The sequence below is a fragment of the Abramis brama genome (genome assembly GCF_963993115.1).
Source record: "Abramis brama genome assembly, chromosome: 20".
Classification (NCBI taxonomy): domain Eukaryota; kingdom Metazoa; phylum Chordata; class Actinopteri; order Cypriniformes; family Leuciscidae; genus Abramis; species Abramis brama.
In genome coordinates, this window is record NC_139982.1 from 19392748 (window position 1) to 19418365 (window position 25618).

General features: G+C 35.5%; 3 protein-coding genes across 4 annotated transcripts; 2 read left to right on the plus strand and 1 right to left on the minus strand.

The window, feature by feature from the left end:
- Positions 1 to 2584: 2584 nt before the first annotated feature.
- On the plus strand, positions 2585 to 9303 carry slc15a5 (solute carrier family 15 member 5; the record flags this gene model as incomplete). The annotated part of the gene is made up of 9 exons (XM_084095213.1): positions 2585 to 2939; positions 3811 to 4033; positions 4566 to 4735; positions 5062 to 5282; positions 5385 to 5571; positions 7844 to 8032; positions 8659 to 8790; positions 8907 to 9015; positions 9095 to 9303. The coding sequence occupies 9 exons, from the start codon at positions 2585 to 2587 to the stop codon at positions 9237 to 9239; spliced, it is 1731 nt and encodes a 576-aa protein (XP_083951339.1). The 3' UTR covers positions 9240 to 9303.
- A 1104-nt stretch (positions 9304 to 10407) lies between these two features.
- tmem17 (transmembrane protein 17) lies at positions 10408 to 14633 on the plus strand. 2 transcript variants are annotated; one of them, XM_084094126.1, is made up of 5 exons: positions 10408 to 10578; positions 13370 to 13473; positions 13596 to 13709; positions 13783 to 13926; positions 14021 to 14633. In XM_084094126.1, the coding sequence occupies exons 1-5, from the start codon at positions 10464 to 10466 to the stop codon at positions 14117 to 14119; spliced, it is 576 nt and encodes a 191-aa protein (XP_083950252.1). In that variant the 5' UTR covers positions 10408 to 10463; the 3' UTR covers positions 14120 to 14633. The 2 variants fall into 2 exon arrangements, with proteins under 2 accessions (XP_083950252.1, XP_083950251.1); XM_084094125.1 differs by having other exon boundaries at positions 10424 to 10578; positions 13367 to 13473.
- A 143-nt stretch (positions 14634 to 14776) lies between these two features.
- agbl2 (AGBL carboxypeptidase 2) lies at positions 14777 to 24735 on the minus strand. The gene is made up of 22 exons (XM_084094124.1): positions 24676 to 24735; positions 24435 to 24584; positions 22742 to 22927; positions 21838 to 21945; positions 21604 to 21754; positions 21267 to 21500; positions 19789 to 20194; positions 19529 to 19671; positions 19206 to 19365; positions 18987 to 19113; positions 18781 to 18881; positions 18578 to 18690; positions 18391 to 18457; positions 18194 to 18298; positions 17232 to 17318; positions 16983 to 17096; positions 16802 to 16859; positions 16497 to 16697; positions 16348 to 16381; positions 15480 to 15595; positions 15217 to 15319; positions 14777 to 15116 (listed from the first exon to the last, which is right to left on the minus strand). Exons 2-22 carry the CDS (start codon positions 24568 to 24570, stop codon positions 14990 to 14992), a joined length of 2877 nt encoding a protein of 958 aa, XP_083950250.1. The 5' UTR covers positions 24571 to 24584; positions 24676 to 24735; the 3' UTR covers positions 14777 to 14989.
- Between the last annotated feature and the right edge of the window lie 883 nt (positions 24736 to 25618).

Here is a 25618-nt window from a genome sequence, read left to right on the forward strand (position 1 = left end):
ATAGAGAAGTGATCTCTGTTTCCTTATGTATAGAAGTAAAGGCGAAAAAATGCATGCAGTTTCAAGGATGCATTGGAAAGGCGCTCTTTAGTTGAAGTCGTATTTACAAGCAGAAAAGCTCTTGAGAGAGTGTGTGAAAGCGAATGCAGGGAATTCACGCATGTCATTTAAAGCTGTGTTGTGAGACTGAAGTGATTCAAAATGTTTGACCTGTAACCTACAAGTCAGACTAGAACAAGCAACGTCTTAGCGTTTGACACTGGAGTGTTTTGCAAAGCAGTTTTTTTCAATCTAATTCAATCTGAATAATTGTTGTGAATCCTTTGCATCTTATAACCCAGAGTGGCCGAACTTTATTCCATTTAAACACAACCAAAAGATTTTTTTTTTAATTACAAGAAATAACCTGGGAAACTTTCTCTCAATTATAGACCAGTTAGCTCTGCATACAGCTTTTCTAAATATATACCAAGAAACATGGATTTACATAAAGCCACTATAAAAATAAACCACTATAATGATAAAATATGACAGTATAGACATATTTAACCAAACATTAAAGCTTACAGTCACATCCACTATAGCTATGAAATCAACAAATCAAAGAGTCTCTAATTGTGTTTTAAATCCTACACAAGCTCACAGTAATCTATTTACAATGTCTTGCCAACTTAAATAGTGCCCTCTAGAGGAATAATCCACGTATTACAAAATACAGCTCAGATGCACTAAAGTTTTTTATTTAAATTGATGAATAAAAACATCAAAAAGGCATCCATGATACATACTGTGCGTATTTATGATCATATTTATAACCGCATGTTAAAACAAACAGGAATGCGCACCAATTCATGTCATAAAAATGTGAACAGAAAGTCTCTCCAAAAGTTGTTATTTTGTTGTTGTTTATATGTATATGCTCAATCACAAAACTCACGGTTGGATCCATGGCAACCAAACTGTGGCCTCAGTCACCGATGCACCACACAGAGTCTGTATTCTCTCTGCTTACCGGTTTTCTTTCTCTTTTCAGCATAGCTCTGCTAGCTTTGAGTCGTATTCACGCCCAGTCAGCACCACCAGTGTGGTCTTTTCTCCACTCATATAATTGGTGAGCTCAGGCAGAAATATTCAAGCCCAGCACACCGTAGCCATCCAGAACAGAGAGTATGTGATGCTATATGGCCACAGGCCAAAGACCACAGATTCAAAGAGACTTTCCAAAGAAATTCACATTCATTGACAACTGCATTTCAATAAAGACTGAAATTAGGACAACAATATAACTAAAATGGATTCAAATTAACCAATTAAACTAGAGAAAATAAATAAATCTAAAAAAATATATTATTTATTACATTTTATATTTATTATTTTATTCTAATTAAATTCAACATCAAACTAGAGAAAATAAAATTATTATTATTTAATGTATTTAATATTTTAACTGATTCAAATGATCACATTTAATATAAAAACTTATAAATAAATAATGTATTATATATTTTATATATTTGTTTAATTTTTTATTGAAATTAACCAATTCAACATAAGTAAATAATAAATAAATATTTGATTTAAATTACCAAAGGGGAAAATGAATAAATATTTTCTCTTTTGATTCAAATGAACCAATTCAACATCAAACTGATGGATGGATAAATAAATATTATTTTCTCTTTAGATTCAAATGAATAAATTCAACATCAAACTGGAGAAAATAAACAAATAAATATTTTCTCTTTTGATTTACATTAACCAATTCAACATCAAACTGGAGAAAATAATCACTATAATATAAAATGACAAAAACAACAACAACAAAAACATATTATCTTACTTCAAAAGACAGACAGCAAGATGGGACTGGGATTTCGTATTTCACGTGTGACACTTGGCCCTGCCTCTAAGCCACCTTTCACAGTGGGGTGTTATATACTAGCGGCACCTTGCGTCCTTCAAAGTTTAATTATCTTTCATTTGCTAGCACCACGTTGATACATGCTTGTGAAATGAATTTGAGAGACATATCATTAGGTTCTTAATAAACAAGCATTAAAATATATGCATGGCTCCACATGGTCCAGTCCTACACTATAATGCAACAAACAAAACAAAAAGCTGAGTCTTGCCTGATAAAATAACTCGTCATCCTTGTAAAACTGCGAGATAAACAAATATATTTGATGGTAATTTCAATGCATCCAAAACTTAAACCAGTTTTTCTCTACATGGAAAGCATTGCACGTTCTTCCCTGATTCTCTAAAGGCATTCATTACAAAAGTATGTCTCACATCTCTGAAATCACTTGCATCATCATCAGCCATCTTAATGAGAATCGACCGGAGACTGACCACGCACAAAGTACAAGCGACTGAGAAGTTCAATACATTAGTGGCAGTCCGTGAACATTGCCCAGAAACCTCAGTCAGGAGACACATGAGCCGGTTGCTGCTAAGGCTCTGTTGTTAGGCCTCCACAAGATTTCACAAGGTTGTGAGGAATTGCCTGTCTTGCTCTCTAGTAATGGAGGCACCAGCATTGTCTTAACATCACTTCCACAGGAAGATCTCTAGAAGCAGCATGCCACCCGTAGATGCTTTTGATAGACACGATGGCCACCTCCATCATGGGATCTGCAAATCTCGATATCCCAGTGGGACGGTCAGCAAGCCGCACAAGGCTCGTAAGAAGCTGCAGGTGATTGTTTGTGTACTTTTCGTGGAGCTTTTCGAGAGGTTCACCTTCTTTGGGATTGTTTGCAATATGATCCTTTTCTGCACCATCAAGTTGGGATACAGCAGTTACCAAGCAGCCATGGTGAACACATGCTTTGTGGGAGCCAGCATACTTACACCTGTTCTTGTGGGATGGTTTGCTGAGACGTTTTTGGGAAGGACAACAGTTCTCTGTTTTTGTGCACTCCTTCATTTCCTCGGTTAGTGGTTGCCATTGCAGTGAAACCTCGGTTGATATATGCATATCATTTCTCTTTAGCATCTAACTCATCTTGTACTCAAAGCCACTTGTTTTCATTTAGAGTTGCACTAGAAGCTAAGTATTGCTATATAACAAACCATGCTTGAATAACCAACTGACCCATGCTGGTCCAAACTGGTTTAGGCTAGTTTGGTCCTAGTCTAGGAAAACTGTTCATGAAAACTGGATAACTGACTTCCTGCACTCTTAAGAAAAGGTACAATATTGAACCTTTCATTTTAGGGGTTCCCATCATGGGATCATTATTGGTATTAGTTTTAATTTATTGATTTGGTTTGAATGAATCAAACAGCTTGTAAACATTCTTTAATCACTAGAAAAAAATTAAATAACCCATTAAACATTAAAGTATGCAATCATTTAAGACATTTACCCTTATAGAACCTTTGGTAACACTTTATTTTGATGGTCCCTTTTGAACATTCTGTGGACTATAAGTAACTTTGCATCTACATGTCAACTAATTATCATTAGAGTATTAGTAGAGTGTCTGTTTAATATCTGCTAACTCTTTGTGTTGGTTCCCCAATAGACATCTAATGAGTATAAGTAACTGTGCAATTACATGTCAACTTATTCTAACCCTAACTCATACTCTACCAACACTCTAATGAGAGTTAGTAGACATGTAGGTGCAACGTTACTTATAGTCAACAGAATGTATTAAAAAGTTCCCATCAAAATAAAGTGAAACCAAACCTTTTTGGCATAAAGAGTTCTTTAAAACTGAGTCAAGAACCCTAGTGTTCTAAATTGAACCCAACCGAACCTTTTTTTTTAAAGAGTGTGTTGTTGGTCCATTTTTATAGGAACCGCCTTGCTTCCTGTCGTCGCATTCCCTTTTGAGGATTTCTACATAAACACACACAATATTGTGCATCAACTTGAGCCACACGAGCAACACATACTATTCTACACGGGGCTTGTTGCTGTGGCACTTGGCATTGGTGGCATCCGTGCCATCCTCTGCCCAATGGCAGCCTATTACCTTCAAGGTTGTGATCGACACCAGCTTTTGTCCTTCTTCAACTGGTAAGATGCTAAATTTCTATTATTGTACAATCTGGACACAGAATTTGCTGTTCTTGTCAACACATCATGCGTTTTAAGGTGCTCTCACTAATTCCTCTTTGTTGTGCTGGTAGATAAGGCAATCGTCTTTTACTTATACTGATATACTTAAACTGTGTGGATGTAAAAAAGCAAAAGTTTACAGTTAATGATGATATTGTAGAAATGTGCTCAATACATTCGCCATGATTTATTTCGTAAACAAATGTCTCTAAACAGGTTTACTGAAATAAAGTGAGTAGCATTCAGCTGATCGTGTGATCTCAAAATGGCGGCCTCCATTAGTCGACCCCCTCTATGTGAATCTTTTTTTATTTTATTAGGCCAATGTTATGATTGAAGTATTTAATAATCATTCTTAATAACTATTTTACTAAAGTACTATATATTTCTTTATGTGAAAAAGGTTTTAAATGAGGAAGAAATTACTGAGTGCACCTTTAAGATGCATTGTACAATAGTTTATAATGCTGCCACTGTCTACAACCCACAGGTTTTACTGGCTGGTCAACCTGAATTCAACAGTTGTTTTTTTGGGGATTGCCTACATTCAGCAGTCAGTTGCCAAAAACCTGTGTTTTCTCATCCCTTTCACCTCTGTTCTCCTCGCCCTCATTGCCATACACATGGTGCGCAACAAACTCACCTTCCGTCCAAATAAAGGTATTTAACAATGCTATTCATTATGCATATAGACTACTGTTTAATAGTAGTGGGGTTAAAAAATGTCTTATCATCAAGTCTGCATTTATTTGATCACAATACAGTAAAACAATAATATTGTGAAATATTAGAAATTTAAATAACTATTTTCTATTTGAATATATTTTCAAATGTAATTTATTACTGTGTTGAATACTCCAATTCTCCAATACTACAGCATCATTACTCCAGTCTTAAACAGTCTATAACAGTCTAATATCAATCAATATCATCAATGTTGAATTTTGTTCCTTAACAACTTGTAATTTTGTTCTGTGGAAAAACAGGCAGTTCCTTGCTAACTACACTCGGTGTGTTCCTGAACTCTCTTAAAATGTGCTGTCTCCATTACCGCCATTTGAGCGGAGATGTTGCCAACTGGCTAGACCGTGCCAAGGAAAACAATGGGGGTTGTTACAGTGAGACCAGTGTGGAAAACGTCAAGATCCTAGTCAAACTTTTCCCACTCTTTGGACTTCAGCTTTTATATCGAGCTTGCATCACCCAGGTAAGTGTGTAGCAAAATCAGCTTAATGTTTAACTGTTTACAAGTCTTTGTTTCAGAAATTAGCATTTGTAATACAATTCTCTATTACAATTCTTTTAACAGATTCCATCTGGCTATTATCTGCAGACTATGCATTCCAACTTAAAACTCAACGGTTTTCTCCTGCCAGTAGCAGTGATGAAGGTCATCAGTATTCTGCCGGTGTTGATCTTAGCACCACTGCTGGAGCTCGTGCACACCTGCTACCAGTCTCCAAAGAAAATACTGCCCTCACCAGCCACATTTATAAGTGAGCATCCGAGCTACCAGGGGCGTCGCTACACCCTTTTTACTGTGGTACGAGCCGCAGTGAAATACCGCTGTGCCCCAGTAAAAAATTAAATATAAATCCTCATGTGTCAATGAAGATAAGTATATGCTAGCCTGAGAATCATGTTTTCTATCAGCTGTTTAGAATCAGAACTAACGAGCTCATATTTGCAAATGATCACTCTTTTGATATAATTGATCAAACGAGTTTGAAAAAGCTCTGAAATTGTTCACAATTCTTTTAGATTAGGGCAAGTTTACTAACATGCTGAATCATCTGCAGTACTTTCTCACACCCAAGTACAAGTTAAAAACCTTGTTGCTTTCTCACACCCAAGTTAAAACCTTAAATTAAGTACAGTCAACTTGGATGTTTAAGTCATTTCAACTTAAATTACATTAAACTGACAAAAATTACATAAAATAATGTAATAATATAACATAAAAATAAAATTTGCTTAAATTATTTTTACTAGTTAAAGCAATGTAAAAACATATGTAGTCATAACTTATTGATCATATAATTTGTTGCAGTATAAAACGGGATTTTTAAAAGAGATGGATGAGGTGGATATTAACCTACACTCAAAAAAATAAATCGTTGGTGTAACTTAATATAATTATGACACACATTTCCACGCATTTGAATTATGTTATCTCAGCTTAATCTAGGCAAATAGAACCCATAAGCAAAAATCATTGATTCAACTTATTTACTATGGTTGGACACAGCTTAATTTAATGTCAACATTTGTCAGCCCAACTAATTTGCAATGTTTTGGACCAACTAATTTACTTAATTTGCATCCAACTTATGCGATTGTTATTTTCATCATACATTAATATTTCATTTATTTTAGTGACACAGAAGTAAATTGATAGACTACAGCTAGCTATTTGCTAGCAGTAGCACATATCAGCATCTTAAATGCTAAGATTTACATGCTCCTTCAACCAAAGCAGTTAAAAGTAACTGAATCAGTCCACAGCCAAACAAAATGCTCCACACGTCTCCACAATGGTAACCCACTGTAATTTAAATGGTTCTAATAATTCCAATATAATTGAACATTACACACAATTACACACTATCAAGTCTTCCCCTTTTCTCATTTTCTCAAAAAAAACATAAAATAACACTTAATTTTAACATTTATTCTCTCTTAATTCAACCATATGCAAAGCATGCTGGGAACTAACAAGCACTGCCCAGTTTCAGTTAATGCAACACAAATCATTCATGTAATCCAACACAAACGGATTAAGTAACCTTAAATTTTACATATTAAGCAGATTGAACACAATCAAATTAAGTTAGGGCAAAATGGCAGTTGGCGTCGCACTATACTGCCACCTTCTGGATGTAAGAATTTTTTACTTAACATTAATGGTTTGTGTTTAGACAACACGTTAGGATTTTGTACTGTTAAGTTGAGACATAATTACGTGGACCTTAATAGAAAAAAACATTTAAAGTCAACAAACACAATTATTATAAGTAAACTAAATATAAATATATTATGTAAAGTGCACAACCTTCCTAGTTAATTTTTTTGAGTGTAGGAAACTGGCAAATGTCTTCTATCACTTGTCAGTGACAATTATTGTGTGTGTAGCTTGTGAATGACTTTATACTGCAGGTAAAGATGATCTATATTCATTTATTTCCAAAACAGTATTAAAAAAACGTATCAAAATATGGGCATAGTTTTTTGATGGAGGGTGGGGGGGCTGTACCCCAGTACTGATGAAAGGCTAGAAACACCTCTGCTAACAACAATTAATGATTTGCCAAGTCAACCTAAAGTCACCATGTCACCAAAACACCATGATGTGTTTACTAGCACGAGGGCGGGACAACCCGTCAGTCATATGAGATCGACCAATAGCAAACCACAACCATCCAATCAATTCCCAATGCACAAAATCAAGTCCCGCCCTACAGTTTTACTTGTTCAGAAAGCTGTTTCACTCAGATATACATCACAATTAGGAAGAAAATATTATCGTAACTTCTGTTTCATGCCGACTTGCATCATGTCAAATTTTCTCAGACAAAATCCAGTAATTTCAATAGGAATCCACACGTTCTGGTGAGGGTGAAAGATTCTGTAACGTGTTCAAGTTGGTTACGCGAATTCGCCACACTGACCAACAGAAAGCTGCTTGCTTTGAAAGTGACTTCTGTGTGAGCTGTTTTTCATACATCGCTACACTATAGACAATAGACTTTATATTTCATATTCCTACAGCTATGGGTCATGCTTGTGCAGCTCTCTCAGCACTACTGGCGGGGATCTCAGAAATCCACAGGAAGGATTATCCAGAAGTGGAGCAGACACTATCGGGAGAGGTCCTGCAGGCGTCCTCTATGACCTGTTTCCAGCTTACGCCCCAGTACATTTTACTGGGAGTGGCAGAGGCCTTCGTAACACCAGCGTGTAAATATTCTCAATTCACTTTCTATAATATATACAGTAACCATAACAATAGTTCCCCCAAAAACGAAATATCTGTCATAATTTACAGTGGTTTTAAGGAGAAAATACTCAGCCAATGATGTTGACTTATGAATTTGCACATGGTTTGTCATATTAAAAACACCCCATAGACATATAAAAAAAAGCATTAAAAGCTTGATTTTCACCACAGGGGACTTTAATTTAACCTCTTAATATGTGGTCTGAAAATTAAACAAAGTCTTACGGGTTTGGAACGACATGAGGGTGATTACATGATGACAGAATTTTCATTTTTGGGTGAACTATCTATTTAAAGTGCTTATTAAACAGGGTGCCAAATCAATTCAGTTATTTTGGTTGAAAAAAAAACCCAGCATCACTTTAAAAAAAATAGTTTGAAGTTGTAAATAAAACAGATTATTTGAGTGTTTTACAAAGATTCAAAATGTTATTTGCCATTTATGTAATTTGGCATTTCTTTGCAATTATTTGTGAAATATACTAGCAATTTCTGAGTGAAAATTACAATTATACAATATATTCTAATTCCAATAATTAGTCAGGAATTCACCAAACTCACCCGTCTCTCCTGTTCCTCTGCTCAGGCTCTCTCATCTCCTTCTGTCTGACTCCCAGCAACCTTAGAGGCGTCTCCTTGCATTTCCTAACCCTCTCATACGGAGGTGGCTGCTTTCTAGGAGCTTTCCTCATTCACTTCCTTTATTTTGTGTCTGGAGGTAAACATACATCTCTCTTGAAAATGTTGAACTTGCTATCATGGTGCAAAGTAGATGTGATGTCTTAGAGCATGAACTCGCATTTAATATGACAAGATTGTGTTTTATAATTACAGGAAACTTCTATCCTAATAACCTTGGCAGTGGCAACATGGAGAGGTTTTTCTTTACGCTGGCCATATTAATGACTATAAACACACTGGTGTTTTGGAGAATATCACAAAGGTACGGTTCAAGCTTTGAATATGACATAATAATGATACATTTGAGTGTTTACAGGACTCTTTATAATGTTTTTGGGCAGGTACACAGATCTGAGCGTGGAAATGAGTAGCGGGGTGGGACACAGTCACCTGACTGAGAAACTCCTGCAGTACAAGGCCTGTCTACGCTTTTATGACACAGTGGATCGCTCGGACACTTTGACGTCCATGGAAACCGTCTTGTGAATTCATCGTACATGCAAACCCTGTAATGCTGGCGTTACACAAGAGACGCTTGGAACTAGAGAAATCGCTGTAAATAATGCAATTTAAATGTATTCAAAAATAAAGTTATTTTATGGTATATATGAATTACTATGTTATTGACTCCAAAAACAATGGCGGAAACCATGTTACAAAACAAAAACATGGTAGTTTCGGCATGTGAAGTATGTGATAAGTACGTTTCTACAACATAAGGAGACGTTTCTAAATACGTTTCTGCAATGTTCTGAAAACATATCCATAATGTGAAAAAAACTGACATCTTTTATATTTAATACATTGGGGAAAAAACGTTTTGAACAATTTAATTTGCTGGGATGATACTTTTTTTGGTTTGTGAACAAAGCTTGAAATTTTATTGAGGCTTTTACGATGGAAATCCACTTCTGCCATATTTTAAAAAAAAAATCATGAATTAGTAAATTGTAATTATGACATGAAAAGTATGTGTATTATGACATACTAATTAATATTTATGAGATGGAAAGTCAAAATCATGACGTACTAAATCGAAATATGACAAAACGTCATAATTATGACATAAAATGTCATAGTTTCAAATTTATATCTCATAATTGTGACTTTTTAATCTTATAATTATCACTTAGTATGTCATAATTATGACTGTATATCATAATTTCGACTTTTTGTCATATTTGACATCTTAGTATGTCACAATGTTTAGATGTCAAAATTGATTTTTAAAGTCTTAATTTCAACTTTTCATCTAATAAATATGATTTAGTGTTATAATTTCGATTTACGATTTATCAAGGCTTTTTTTTCTTATGTGGCGGAAAGGAATGGCCTTCCATGTTTTCCTTATTTTAACTTGTAAATAAATATTACTTAAATATGACTTAATACGTCATAATATCGATTACGATATCGATTAATCCTAATTACGATTTACCAAGGCATGTTTTTTTCTTTTGTGGCAGAAATGGGCTTCCATATTTTACTAATTTTAACTTGCATAAATAGATAATATAACTTCTTTATACTCAAAACCACTTATTTACTTTCCTTCTTCATCATACAACACTGTGTTAGCTCAGCATAAGCGCATCTGAGCAGTGTTGTGTGTGTGAGTGAAAACAGAAAACACACCCCGCCACAGCTGGACCGTCGCAACCGCACGAGATCCGCCTTCGTTGCTACGGACTCGCGTCTCTGCCTCTCAACATGGACCTGCCTGAACCCATACGGCGACGGCTTGGAGATTTCTCCAGAACCGTGTTTGTGGACCAAAGCCGAACACAACCCTCTCCCGAAGAACACGCTAATTTCCTTAACCAGTGTAAGTGTGTTTGAGTTGTTGAAACGGTGACTTTTGTGTTGAGCTGCTAGCTACTGGGCTAATTCATCTGGTTAGCCGAGCTTATGTGTCAAACTCCTGTTAGGAGACATTTTGCTTACCTTATTTGCTGATATAATAATGCTTTATGGCACTGTTAATCGGTGTTGGTAAACGTGGAAGTGTCTCTACGTACCGAGCTGCCTAACGTTACTGAACAGTCAGCGTAACAAACCGTTCTTTTCAGTCGGATCTTTTTTAATGAATCTATTGAACCTGTTGTTCACACAACCGATCTGAACGATTTGTTCAGGAATCGTCCGAATCTAGCGATTCTCGAGTCAAAAAATCACTATTGATTTATCAAACAGAGAATGTAAGAAATAAGTAAGAATTAATAAATTCTATCTTAATTTTAAAATTAAAACGCAATTAAAATATTTTTTACGATTCCATTTATGTCTGTTTATTTAGATGCATACAGGCATGCATCATTTTTTTTTAATAAGTATTGTTTAATTTGCGAAAATGAGTCGAACACTCATTTTTGATTCACAGAAATGCTTAAAGGTAGCCTGGTTAAAACCAGACCATTCTCAGTAGTAACTGAGTTATGGTCTGGCAAAGCTCCATAGACAAATCATTTCCAAAGGGGCGTCACCAACAGACGTCGCTCAAATGCCTCTGGGCGCAGTTGGATAGACCTAAAACCAATCAGAGCGGTCGTCATCGTGTAAAGCCATATGCTGCGTCCCAATTTGCCTAAGTAACACTACGCCATAAAAGTATGTACTCTTTTTGTGAAGACTTTTGAATGTGTAGCAAAAAAGTAGGCAAGCTTTAGGACATACTACTTCGTCATCTTTATCGGACGGATCTGTCGCATGCATCCTGTCACTTAAACTGCCCTGTCAATCATCCTGTCACAGTTAAAATCCTCTATTAAATCTAATTTAATTCCCTACCGTTTCGGAGAGAAATGTAGTAGCACGTTCATCTGCCAGTGGGTCTTTTATGGAGACTGTCCTCATGTGTTTGCAATTTGAATATAATAATGCATTTAAAAGTTGAACGGACGTCGCTCAAATGCCTCTGGGCGCAATTGGATAGACCTAAAACCAATCAGAGCGATCGTCATTGTGTAAAGCCCGCCTCAACGTTTCTGATTGGTGCCGCGATTTCGACGGCATGGAAATGGGCTTGAATGAGCTCTTTGCCAGACTACTTCTCGAGCAAATCTGGGGCACGTTCAAGTTCAAAACGGTGCGCAACGTTTTGCTACGGTTTCCGGGTTGAACGTCATGTTTCCTGGAAACGGCGTGCACCGGTGTGCAACGGGGTTTGAGATACGTTTTCTCTTGTTTGGTGGGTGTGTCAGAACTGCAGTCCAATCAGCAACAACATGTATATAAAGCACGTGGTATTAAAGTGAACTCGCACAATGGGTTCAAGGAAAGTATTAAATTTACAAATGTGTTCGATGCAGCTCGGTATACGCAACAACTGAGGATATTAGAAGACATGTTTGTCGAAAGTTTTATTGTAAAAAATATAGGATATCAACAAAATGATGTAGTTGTTTATTTTAGCTTCATTGCAAGTGTATTGGTATAGAAATAAACAATGGTAGTTAAGTGCTTTTCCTAAAAATGAGAAAGAAAATACAGGGTATTAAAACAGTATGAACTACAAATAAAGTCAGTATGTGAGGCTAAATAGATGTGTTTTAGTCTGAATTAGGTAAGATGTTTGCTTCCATTTCAGTTTCAGCAATCCCTTCTCTCGATTGGGATGTTCTCTTTTGTTCTGGGCGGCAAGTGCAGTTACTGTAACATCGGGCATATTTTGTAGTATTAAACACATATTTATACCGACTTCATCAGGCTCCGAAAATTCTTCACAGAGAACACAAAGAATAGCCTTCTCAGCTGCCATAGTTGCAACTCTTGCGTCATCAGAACAGTGTGTTCAACGCACCACCGTTTCTGTTTAAAAAACGTTGTGCAACGTTTTGTCGGGGCTGAACGCAGCCCTGAATTTGCCGGAAGTTGTCTGGGTTTTCCCAGGCTAGCTTAAAGGAATAGTTAACCCAAATTTTTTAATTCTGTCATTAATTAGGCTACTCACCCTCATGTCGAAATCTGAGAGCTTTCTGTCCCTGCTGACAGCTACGCAATTACCACTTTGACACTCCAAAACGTTTATAAAGAGATTGTAAAACTAATCCATATGAATTGAGCGGTTTAGTCCAAATTTTCTGAAGATACACGATCACTTTATATGAAAAACAGATTGAATTTAGGCTTTTAATCACATATAAACAATCATCAACTCACATCAGTTGTGGTAAACGGAAGCTCAAGCATGATTGCTTGATGTGCGAGAACCAATGAGGTTCATTCTTGTCACGTTACGCAGCACGTTTGAGCTTCTGCAAGCAGATTCAGTTAAGCTTCTGTTTATGTTCGCTAAACAATGTTTAGCCTATATGTGAATAAAAGACTAAATTAAATCTGTTCATCATATAAAGCGATTGAGTCTCTTCAAAAAACTTTGACTAAATTTAAATGGATTAGCGTCAGAGCGTAGTTGCGTAGTTGTCAATGGAGGGACAGAGAGCTCTCAGATTTAATCAAAAAGATCTTCATTTGTTTTCCGAAGATGAAGAGATAGTTGTTGGGTGAACTATCCCTTTAATGCGCTTATAGCCTAATTCACAGAAATACAGTCTAGATGGGCAGTTCGCTAGTTTTAGTGTGCTGTAATTTTCATTTTTTGCACTTTTATTCAGCAGATAAGGATGTAGTATCGAGTCTGCCTCTTCAGATGTCGCTTTACTTTAACATGTGGTTCTTTCCCTTCTGGTGGATCAGTGAGGTTGTGATGCTACAACTAAAGGTGATTCTCCTCTACCTATTTTTTAACAATTCAGTCTGGCATCATTGACTGCTGTTTAATCATATTACTGTATATAAACATAATAAATATATATTAATATAATAAATATGCTTTTCGTCTAGTACCCAGCCCTTGCAGATTATTACAAGTTCATCCTGATCACAATTCTTATTTTAATGACCCTGATTGAGGCCATCAGACTCTACCTGGGCAATGTTGGAAATCTGCAAGAAAAGGTCAATATAAGTATAATATAATATAATATAATCTACATGATTGCATAATCCAACATCCTTTATTTTTAAATAGGTTCCAGAATTGGCTGGATTTTGGCTCCTGACTCTTCTACTCCAGTTTCCTCTGATTCTGTTCCAACTTTTCAATGAGGCTGTTCTCATTCAACCTCTGGAGAGAGGAGTTCATATAATACTGGCCTTATTTATTTTTGCAGAGGTATTTGTATATATATTTGTGTATTTATATGAGATTATAATCCTTTGGTTTTTTAAAAATACTTAACGATTGAAAACTGTTTTTTTCTTTCCAGGCTCTTTTTGGATTTGTTGCCCTGCGTGCAATGGTCCGACACACCGAAAGTCGCTTCCATTTGAGACAGTTCGATGGGATTCAGGAATTAGGAACGTGACGAGACCTGCACTGATGAACTTGATTAAATATTCAATGCAGTAACACAAAAAAAAGACTACAAAGATGGCAGTGGCAACCACTAGAGGACACATGTCAGTCATTGAGCTGGATTGTTACTGCGCATGTCTTGGTGCCTTATTTTATACAAACGAATCTTGCCTTGTATTATATTTTGTATGTGGGCAAATAAAATATAAAAAGTTGAACTTTTTAAGACAAAGACAGAACACACCCCAGTGCTATAAACCACTAAATCATTATTTATTGATGCTGAATTTAACAAAATTACAAATTTAATTTAAAAATCAGCTTCATTAGAAATCACTTCTACACATTATTTAATTAGACATCACTTAAAAAAAAAAAAAAAAAATCATGCTTATCACACACACATTCAAATAAGAAATGGACATCTCTTCAATAGAAGGGAAGTTCATATCAGAATAACTTGATTATACTAACTTTTTTTTATTTAGAAAATGGCTCAAAAAGTAAAAACAAGAGAAAAAGTCTTTGTTTTCCAGTATTCTTTCCCTTTTATTAAATGTACAGAAAATTATGAACTGCACTGAACTGAAATGGTGAATGACATATGATTGCAAAGAAAAGTCACGTCTGTATTCAGGCACTTGGCTTCACAAGATAGCACCTCTTGCTCTCGTCATATTCTTCACGTGCTTTTGCCTAGCTTGGCCTGCTTTTCCTGAGTCTTCTGCGTGTGAGATGTTTGAGGAAGAACATATGCGGACTCGTCCTCCACTTGCATGGACTCTTGAGGCAACTGCAGATGAAACCTTGTCATGGAAATCAGCTGATGAGTTAACTTGCTACGATTGAGCAAAATGTTCTTTTTGCGACATACCTCTCCTCACTGCTCACTCAGGCTTTCTGTAGAAGCAGCAATTCTTCCAAAAACCTGAGTTTTGCTTCCTTTAGGCAGCCTCCCTAACCTCAGACTTCTGAACGCAGCCTGGTTCCCAAACAGCTGAGCATGGCTATAGAGGAACACAATGACAGCGGTAAGAACGGCTGGTGACATTCTGCAGTCTGTGTGACAGGTGTCAAGCAAACCTCCAGAAAAATAATGAGTCAAACCTGTGCAGGTCAGGGAGGAAACATGAGCCATCTTGTTTCCTGATTTGGTCAGCCTCCCTCTTGGACTGCTCTCTATCTGGTGATGCAAGGCCAGCCACAGCATCTGATAACATGGGAAAATGAGGGTTACAAGTATCATAATACACTGACAAAAACATTTGGAGGCTTTATTTAAATTAATATTTAAATCTAAATTTCACATACATTACGTTTGTCCAAGTATATCAGACATGGTGATTTTTAAAGAAATATTAAATATTTACCTAGTCCATCTGTCTTATGACTGATCCTCAGCGTTCCCATGTTGTCTAGTGGCATTAAGTGTTTGACAGGGATTTGGGTCACTGGCATCTGTCTTTCCTGCCTGAGTTTCTGTTGACTGTGGGAAAAGTCCTTTATTTTTTATATTTATTTATTATTATCTTAATGTTTCAAGACAGTTTGTGCATTTAAATCTACATTACTAATTCATACATAATATATATTATTTATAAAATAATATAAATAATGTAATTGTGTATGCATATAATCATTATATATATATATATATATATATAAATATGTAAGTGTGTGTGTGTATATATATATATATATAATGTATATACATATATATGTGAGATTATTTATATACACACATATAAACACACACACATATATATAGACATTATTTTTATGCATACACAATTACATAATTATGTATATATTATAAAAAATTATACACATTATTTATAAAATAATATATATAATGTATTAATTATTTATCTAAATAATGTATGTATATATTATTATAGTATTTACAGTATATGCATAGTTACATTATATATAATGAATTATATAATAAAATAGGTAAATTATATATATATACACACACTGTATATGCATTACAATTTATATGCATAAACACTTGAAACATTAGCATAATATATTTATTTACATATTTTATTTATGTTGTATAATCCTGTTTATGCTAAATAAATAAATTATGTAAATGATATATATATATATTACACATTTAAAAAAAAAGAAAAGAAAAAAGAATTACTATGTAGTTGCTAAGGTGTTCTGGTATTATTACGCCACTTCCACTGTGAAGTGTAATTTGCTGTCATGTGATGTAGTTAGCCTACTCACCTCCTCTGCATAATGTCTGAAATATGAGATCTTTCTGTGAGACAGCAAAATGATAAAGATGTCATCAGTGTGGTCAAAATGTTGATGAAAATCTGTTATAAATGAAAGCTGTTAAAGATGAAAATGTTAATAAAAAAAAAAAGATATACCTTTGATTTGTGGTTGGGGTCTGAAATCGGGGTAGAAGGGCATTGTGTAGGATTGGACTGGTATAGTCAGGGCTCTGTCTCTGAAGGCTGGTACAGACGGACATCTTTTATGACCTCCAGTAACTAAGAGGGTCTGCCGTTGCAATTGCCCCTGAGGGGCAGATGAGGTAGTGTACTGATTCGTTTTGTCCCCAGGATCAACTGAAAACAGACATGACATTTTCATGAAAAAAACAGACTTCATGAACTTCTCTTAATGGCAAAGAAAGCATATGATTCATTTTTATATATTTAAGTGTATCTACCTGAGACAGAGTGCCGAAAAGATGAAAAACCATTGCGCGAATTGGTGGCAGGCGCAACCTGGAATAAATAGGCTATCTTTTTGTTTGTTGTTCCATGTATTCTGCCATATCTTAAATCATTTGATGGTCAAATCATTTAATTTGATACCTGATAATGTAAATATATATTCAGATCAGTTACCTTATCTAGTCTGTTCCCCCAATGATCTGCAACATTATCTAGAACACCTATGCGAGTGGTGGGATGAGGGATCCAAGACCTTACAGTCTGATTCGCCCTGACTGAACTTGGCACCTACACATCACAGAGAATATATTGTTTTATAGTTTAAATCCTATTTCTTTGGTAATTTACATCTTATAGCACCCATTTTTGTGTTTTTGCTGATCAATTTGGACCATATGCACACAAAGAATGTGGATTCATTACCTTTTGTTTCTTAGTGTCCTTCATATAGCCCATAGTTTTCTCTTGGATTCTCACTTTGACTGCATCTTCACTTGAGGGCACAGGATCCTTCAGAAAGGCATACAGCTATTAATAATTACACTTCTAATTGAAACCATAAACTTACTTTTAAATACATTTTAAATAAGATTTAAAGCAATGAAATTTCTACAACTATCAAATACATTTATTATTTATTTCAATGCATACATGTATTCATTTAAAGGGGCTATATGTAAGAAGTTTTCTTAACTTTTATTTGTTTGCTTACAACAAAACCCCTTGTAACAAAACAAAAAATCAACCTTGAAAATCAATCTTTTAATGTTGTTTATATGTCTATGTGGTGTTTTTAATCTGCTTTAAGATAAACCAAGTGCAAATTCATAAGTCAACACCATTGCTGAGTATTTAAAAAATGTTGTCCTCAAAACTGCAGTGAACCAAACACAGTCTCAAAAACACGGTTTGAAATCGCTGGTGTTTCTGACGTCACAAACTACATTGTAACCAATCATGTCAACATGTGATCGTTAACGAGTGGATCTCTGAGCTGGTGTGAGTGAGTGGAGGCGGGGCTAATTTGCATATTCATAGAACCGCGTATACTAAATGAGGCAAGGGTGTTACATTCAAGCTATTTTAAGGCAAAATTAACTTGCAAAGGTATTTCCAACTTTTTACTTCTAGGCAAAGAATGAAAAAGAACTTCGCTGTGATTATATTGGGGCCTTGAATCGTGTTCAGTTTCGTGTACGTTATGTGTGCACGAGTGCGAGCACAAGCAATAAGTTGCTGGCTGCAGTTCACTTAACGGCCACCGGTTTCGCCCCTTTAAATAAATAAATTAGATTCTTGTACCTAAACGTTTGTGTATTTTGCAGATTTTTAGATCATAATCAATTAGAAATAACCTATAAAAATACATATTTAGTAAGACCTACCAAATGTTTGATGTTCCTGTGAATAATTGTGGGTCCTGCACTCCGTACTCGTTCTTGCCGGAGTCTGTTTCTTTCTTTACGGCTTCTTAGGTGTTTTTTCTTTCCCTGTTTTTGTCATACAAACCACAGAGCAATAAAGGAAAATTGAGAAAAATCGTCTTAAGGATGTCACTGAGAGGGTTTGTGGCATACTGCACCTTGTTTGTGGCATTTAAAAGATGAACAGGAAGTCCATCTGATTCGGTACTGTTTGATCCACTTGTGCTGCACATAACATCAACATTGTGAAATAACTGATAGGGTTTGTTCTGTTATCGAATGTTCACAAGAAACATATTTTAATGGAATATGTTTCAAATACATTTTATTTGACTGTACTTTTACCTGGATTCAATGTCAATGTCAGACAGACCCTCTAAAGAGTCCACTTCTCTTCCCAGCTTCCGTCTGACCTCTTGTCTCAATAACACCCTTAACTCCTCCAGACAGTGTTTAGTCTGTTTAAAATGTATTAAATGCATTTTTTTCAATCAATTATGCGGTTTCAAAGCAATATTAAAAATGAGTAAAGCTCAAAGACAGGCCACCTTGGCTGGGTCGGGGTCACAAAAGTCAAGAAGAGTGTCACAAAAGCAATGGCCCATTGATTTCAGGTCCTGCGTGCTGAAGTGTGTTCCTTTCCTGTCCCCTACAAATGAATACAAAACACTTGAACGCTCACAGCCAGGGAACAGTCTGCAAACCTTTCACATTTAAGAGTTGGACAACTTTTTTGATAACTTGAAGTACGTACCCAATGTTGAGCCTCCGAAAGTAGACTCCATTGTGTAGCTGTTCCTAATGCCTAGTCTCCACATGGCGATACGTCCGGTGCCCTCTTTGCTTTTATGCATTTTGAACTTGCAACTCCTAAAGGAAAACTAAAAGACAAAAGCATTCATTCAAAATTTAAACGTTGCGTGCATGAGAGACTATATGCCATGCGATTACAACAATGATGGCCACAGCTAACCTTGTCTTTAGCATTCTTGCTCATCATCAGCGGGAAAATGCGTTCTTGGAGACACTGGGAGGCATCTTTCCGATCATTACATCCATACATGAACACATTGTTTTTCCTGCTATGACCATGAAAGTCACAGTAGACCACCACTTCTCTTTCGGCAAGCAACCTGTGGGATCATCAAATTAGCCAGGTGTATACCACCAACCAACCAACAGAAAGCTCAGAAAGCATGCTTTGAAAGTGACATCTGTGTGCACCTTATTTTATATTTAGCATACACAAAATGTGTCGCATTAGCATGCTAAAAGAGTGGCACAATCATCACTCACCTTTTCACCATGTTGCGAGTGTACCAAATACAGGGGAAAGAGTCGCGCAGCAGACTGCGGTAGTTTCGGTTCAAATCGCGGCCTGTGAGTGAGCAGCGGTAGTTTCCCACCACCACACCGTCAGGGTTTAGCATCGGTATAACCTGCGACCAGAACATCCGTTACTGTGGTAATCCAACTGTTTACATTTCGTGAAGCACTTGGCATGAAATTTTCGCCAAAACCCATTCTCCATCCATGCCTTGCCCTCCTTCCCTCACCTTAAAGACAAAAATTTCCCTCAACAAACGAGCGTCAGGCAAGTCGCTCAGCAGGAACTCCAGAAAGCCCTGCATCATCCAAGAGCCGTTGGTTTCTCCTGGGTGCACCCGTGCCGTCACGACGACTGCCCGCTTGGCTTTCCGTTCTGCTAAGCTGCTGGACGGTGATGTTACAGTCAACACATACACCGCATTCCCAGCCAGACTACGGCAGAGCACCCGCAGTTTACAGTAAGCTGCACGGACAGGGTCTGAGATGACCTCATGCAGGTAATGCTGAAGGTTTGAATATGTATAAGGGTAGCTATGGGCCAGGTAGCAGGTGTCACCGTCATAAGGGAACTCCAGGGTCCAGGTGAGGGAGTACAGCGCTTTACCATCCTGCTCAAGGTTGTTTCTGTAGTACCTAAACGACATTAGTTGGGTCAATAATAACACCCACCCTTTTTTGTCCGGATCTATTAATAATTTATATATGACATTTCAACATACAAAGACTTGAATACACCTCATGTTTGGTGAGCATGTTTGTTTTTTCGGAATAAAATTCATTTTAATATTTTTTGGGGTGCATAAAGCCAATAATTTCAGTCTCCTGATATCATAAGGGAAAAATCATGCTTTGGTAAATCATAATTATGAGATAAAAAAGTTACAATTATGAGATACTAAGTCATAATTATGATAGAAACGACAAAATTATAACATAAAATGTCAAAATTAAGAGATACTAACTTAACTACTATAAACTCTAAATTGACACAAAATGGCTTTTGTCATAATTACAACTTTCTATCTCATAATTATGTAATGAGATAGTAACTCATAATTTTGACTTTTTATCTCATAATTCTAATTTACCCTCATAATTTCAATGTTTTATCTCATAATTATGACTTAGTAACTCATAATTTTGACTTTTTATCTCATAATTCTAATTTACCCTCATAATTTCAATGTTTTATCTCATAATTATGACTTAGTGGCCTGGTTTCAAAGACAGGGCTTAGATTAAGCCAGGATTTAGCATTAGTTCAAAGGACATTTAAGTAGCTTTTATAAACGTTCCCTAGAAGAAAAAAAAGCATTAGTGTGCATCTTGAGACAAAACATATCTTAAAACAAATATTTTAAGATATGTCAGTGCAAACTGCTTTCAGTTAAAACAGCTCAAACATGCATTTTAGTCGGGGACTAGACTTAAGCCTTGTCTGTGAAACCGGGGGTATATCTCGTAATTTGGACTTAGTATCTCATCATATCAACTCTTTTTGTCAATTAATTGTTTTATGTCATAATTATGATTTATGAAAGCATGATTCTTTTTCTTATGTGGCAGAAATGGGCTTCCAGCTAGTTTTTAAAAATATTTTTCTATTTATTAATCGTGGACATATTAGAATATAACTGAGCCACAACTTTTTGTATCTTCACAAAACATTACAATGAGAACATAGAGACCAATCACTATTTGTCACCTGATGTTGGTTCCTGCTCGATGCCATCCTTCCCTCTTCAGCCAGGCAGCATGTTCAGAGTAGAGTAACGGGCGCATACCGGCACCATACAGACTGCTGGACTTCATCAGGTTGATGATGGTGAAGCGATAGGTGACGCCTGCCCTCATGTTCCTCACCCGGAAGTAGAACCACTGAGTGTGCTTAGTGGTGTACAAGTCAGTACGCAAAGTCAGCTCATAGTCATACTGACCACTGGAACACCCAGATCAGACAGGTTTACATTAAATCAAGATATACAGGCTCTGAAAAGACAGATAAGTATTTACGGGAGTGTTTATGAAGCTGTCTGACTCACACTTGCACTGCTTTTTGTAGGTTTCCACTTTCAAAACGAGACTCGAATGCTAGCGTAGGCTCGTCCTGATGGTTGGCACAGGATGTGGCACTTTGAATGGGTCCTCTGCTCCCACCCACACGAGAGTAGGTGAAGAAGAAGGTTCTTGTGGCTAAAATGGTGTGGTGAACCAAGAAGTGAGGATATAAAACCACAGTATGGAGGTTTTCACACTGAGAAAAGTATTTTTCTTACCTGGGTCTATGCAGTAGACAGTGTTTCCACTCACATCTCCGACTGACATGGGAGTCTGCTCCTCACCTGTTGGCTGATAGAACGGCTCCGGCTCTGAGGGGTCCCATTCTGATTTTCAAAAGATATATAAGAAATGGAGGGTTTCAAGCCCTCATTTATGAATTAAGACGCACAAAAAGATTTAAAAAATCTAGTTTCAATAGGGTGAAACTTAATTTCAATTATAATTTTCAAAACTGTTTTAAAATATATTTTGCAAGGAGAAAGAATTGTAATAAATATCATGAATTGTTTGTTCATAATTATTATCAGTTTGGGGCAAAAATAACATCAAAATGGTGTGTAGTTTAAAATGGGTGAAACTTTATTATTGTCAAACATATTTTGCATGGTAAAAAATGTTTTTGTAATTCATGCCATTCATTTTGGGTGAGTCACACTACATGACACTTTACAACCTGAACTAAACTTGTCTTGTCATCATATCATGTTAATTTTTCCTGCATGTTGGTCGCACAACATGACATTTATTTGGCATATAAATGTTAAAAATAAATAAATTATACATATATATAAAATAAACAAAACTACTTCTGCTTTTTTCTAAGGAATGATAAAATATATTACGTGAAAGAATATGTTTTCATTTTTTTTCCTTTTTTCTTCAGGATCATTTTTGACTTTTCTCTCCAAAAAAATAGAAAAATAATTTTGAATCACAAATTTAAAAAAAAAAATCCTTCATAAAAGAGTTCATTGTATGGCTAAATTGCACTTTTTATGTATTTTTTTTAAATAATAAATTCACAGATTCTGTGTTCAGAAAAAAAGTGCCTTTACACAAATCACTACAGATCCAGTAAAAAGTTAAAAACTTTTATTTTTGAACAAGCTAAACTGATACCTATATGCTGTACTTTGTCACGGATCACTTCACATTCTATGGGCCAGCGGACGCCCTGGAATGGACAGGAGGTAGATGGGATTGTGAAGAGGTCCAAAGGGTCCCTTAGTCGTGGAATGGGCCGCTCCCCGTCAAAGTCAAAAACAAGCTGCCGGGTTTTAAGAACTTTGTCTAAGCTGAAAAAACCTTGAGGAAAAAAGATACACACATACATAATAAGGCAAAACCTATTAGCCAACAGACATGCTGTAGTTAAAAGACATGTGAGAAGCATCCGTCACCAGCAACGATTATCGACATTACTCATGTAACCAAGACACATCACAGGTACATGCTCCCTAAAACAATTATGCGCTCTTAGTGTCTGAATCTTTTATAAAGGCAATGAATTTCAAATGAGATTTAACTGGTTAGACTCAAGCGTTACGGACTGTGTGGCAACTTGAAAGAAATAAATATATGGTGCAATTTAGGTGGCAATGGTGATGTCACAGCATAGGCATCTTTACATGAGATCAGCTCTATTTAGTCTTGTATGCTACAATATTTAAATTGACATATCATAACATGCTTCATTATGGAAGCCAATTTTCACAAAATCAGAAAAACAAATCATGCTTTGGTAAATCATAATTATGAGATAAAAAGTCAGAGTTATCACATCATGAAATAAAATGGGGGAAAAAAATACGAAAAGTCATAATGAGATAAAAAGTCGCAATTGACATAAAAGTCATAATTTGAGAAAATAGTCACAATAATTACACACTAAGTCAAAATTATCAGGTAAAAAGACAAAATTATGACATAAATCAAGATTATGAAATAAAACATAATTATGACTTTTTATCTAAATTGCAACTCTCATTTTCAAATCTCAATTTCAGAATCTCATAATTTTGACTTTTCTCATAGTTATAAGAATCTCATAATTTCAAAATAATGTTGAAATTATTAGATTTAAAAAGTACAAATTTTATATACATAATTAGACAATTTTGTCAAATGTATCACACATTAAGCTGAAATTATGAGATAAAAAGTCAGTTATGACATCATGAAATAAAGTCAAAACTATGAAAAAAGCAAAAAATATAAGATATGTCATAATTTTGAGAAAATAGTCAAAATTATCAGTTAAAAAGACAAAATGATGACAAATCAAGATTATGAGATTTAAAAAGTGATGGCTTTTCATAATAATTATGACTTTTTATCTCAATTTCAACTCTATCTCATAACTTTAGCTATTCTCATAATTTCAGCTCGATCATAATTTTATCTCATATTTTTTACTTTTAATTATTAATTATGAATTATTACTTAGTATCTCAATTTCAAAATAATGTTGAAATTATTAGATTTAAAAAGTCAAAATGTTGACATTCTTAGACAATTATGATATAAAACGTCAAACATTTGACACAAACTATGAGATAAAAAGTTTAAATAATGACAAAATGGCAAAATTACGATATATATATTTTTAAATTATGTCTCATAATTATGAGATAAAAAGCTGAAATTATGACAATTAAGTGGAAAGGTTTACTTCATAATTCTGACTTAGTAGGTCATGAGTGATTTACATTTTATATCATAATTATAATTTACCTAAACATGATTTTTAATGTTGCAAAATGGGATTCCATACTTCATAGAACTGTCAATAGAGCCAGTTTTACATATTTACTTTGACATGGCTTGGGTTCCTCTTGTTCCTCTTCTAGGTTGGAGTCATTGCTCTCTGATGGAGAGTTGATCGTGTCTGAGGCAGTTGAATCTTGGTTTTCCTCCCACTCTCTTTTAAAGGGGACACCAGACTGCATAGAGGAGCCGTTGTCTATGTATACAGAAATAGAAAAATAATATGTAATGCTATATTAGAGGACAGCTGGTTTAACCCATCCAACGGTTGACTTGAATGACTTTACCTGAGAGGAAGCCATAATGCTGAAGATGGAGCAAAATGAATCTCTCGTATGAATCATCTGGTTTCTTTTGGTCAACATGATAAGAGAACAAAGAAGTGCGTTTAAATACAAGCAAAGGGGCAGAAGGTTAACTGGCATTGAGTATCAGTGAGCTGGCATGTTAACTAACTGGGTAATATTAGACTGTAACCGTAGAGTGCAAAGCAGCAGTAAATTTTGAGCCATCACTCACCTGCATTCCCGAACCTCAAAGCAATGCGAGTGCACGCGGGTCATTAAGTCATCGTAAACAACGCTAAACAACTGTACAGTTTACAAGCGCTTGACAAGATATCAAATAACACCGCTGGTTAGTTGAGAATACTTTGTTTTAATCCGCCAAGGAAAACTGCGTATTGTTCCAAATTAGTATTTTAAAATAAATATGGCCCTAGCAGAGAGCTAAACAGTTACACTTTTTGATGCAAATCTCATCGTTACAATTATCGTTGAGGCGCCATAGACGCCATTTGTGTCACGGTTGCCATGGGCACGACGCACGTTTCCTGTAAAGCACGCTGCAAAAACGTAAAGCAGAAAGCAATAACAACACTTGTTGTGAAATATATTTTCCTTTCAATTTGTTTTATGTTTAAGATAAATATGTAAATGTAAAATAAAATAACGGGGAAATTAATATTTTGCTTTTAATATTAATTAATATATTTTACAGTTGATGGACCCTATTGATTCTATAGTATATATATATATTTTTTTCATACTATTATTTTCGTACTTTGGCTTTCATACGTCTACAATTAGAACTGTTGTCTTGCCAGCTAAACAAAATATTTACTACGTAAGGATACGTTTTTTTATTTTACTTTATTTGTTAACATCTTATTTCACTTAAATGTTTAAATAGCTTTAGTTAATGATAACAGCTCACATAACAGAACAGTTT

What these genes read in the sequence shown, in the direction of transcription:
- agbl2 (XM_084094124.1), bottom strand. Translation starts at nt 24,570, where the DNA reads ATGCAGTCTGGTGTCCCCTTTAAAAGAGAGTGGGAGGAAAACCAAGAT. An exon ending in ACAGGAACATCAAACATTTG is followed by an intron (nt 17,319 to 18,193) that starts GTAGGTCTTACT and finishes GCCTTTCTGAAG; the next exon opens with GATCCTGTGCCCTCAAGTGA. An exon ending in GGGGGAACAGACTAGATAAG is followed by an intron (nt 16,860 to 16,982) that starts GTAACTGATCTG and finishes TATTTATTCCAG; the next exon opens with GTTGCGCCTGCCACCAATTC.
- tmem17 (XM_084094125.1), top strand. Translation starts at nt 10,464, where the DNA reads ATGGACCTGCCTGAACCCATACGGCGACGGCTTGGAGATTTCTCCAGA. An exon ending in TTGTGATGCTACAACTAAAG is followed by an intron (nt 13,474 to 13,595) that starts GTGATTCTCCTC and finishes CTTTTCGTCTAG; the next exon opens with TACCCAGCCCTTGCAGATTA. An exon ending in TTGGAAATCTGCAAGAAAAG is followed by an intron (nt 13,710 to 13,782) that starts GTCAATATAAGT and finishes ATTTTTAAATAG; the next exon opens with GTTCCAGAATTGGCTGGATT.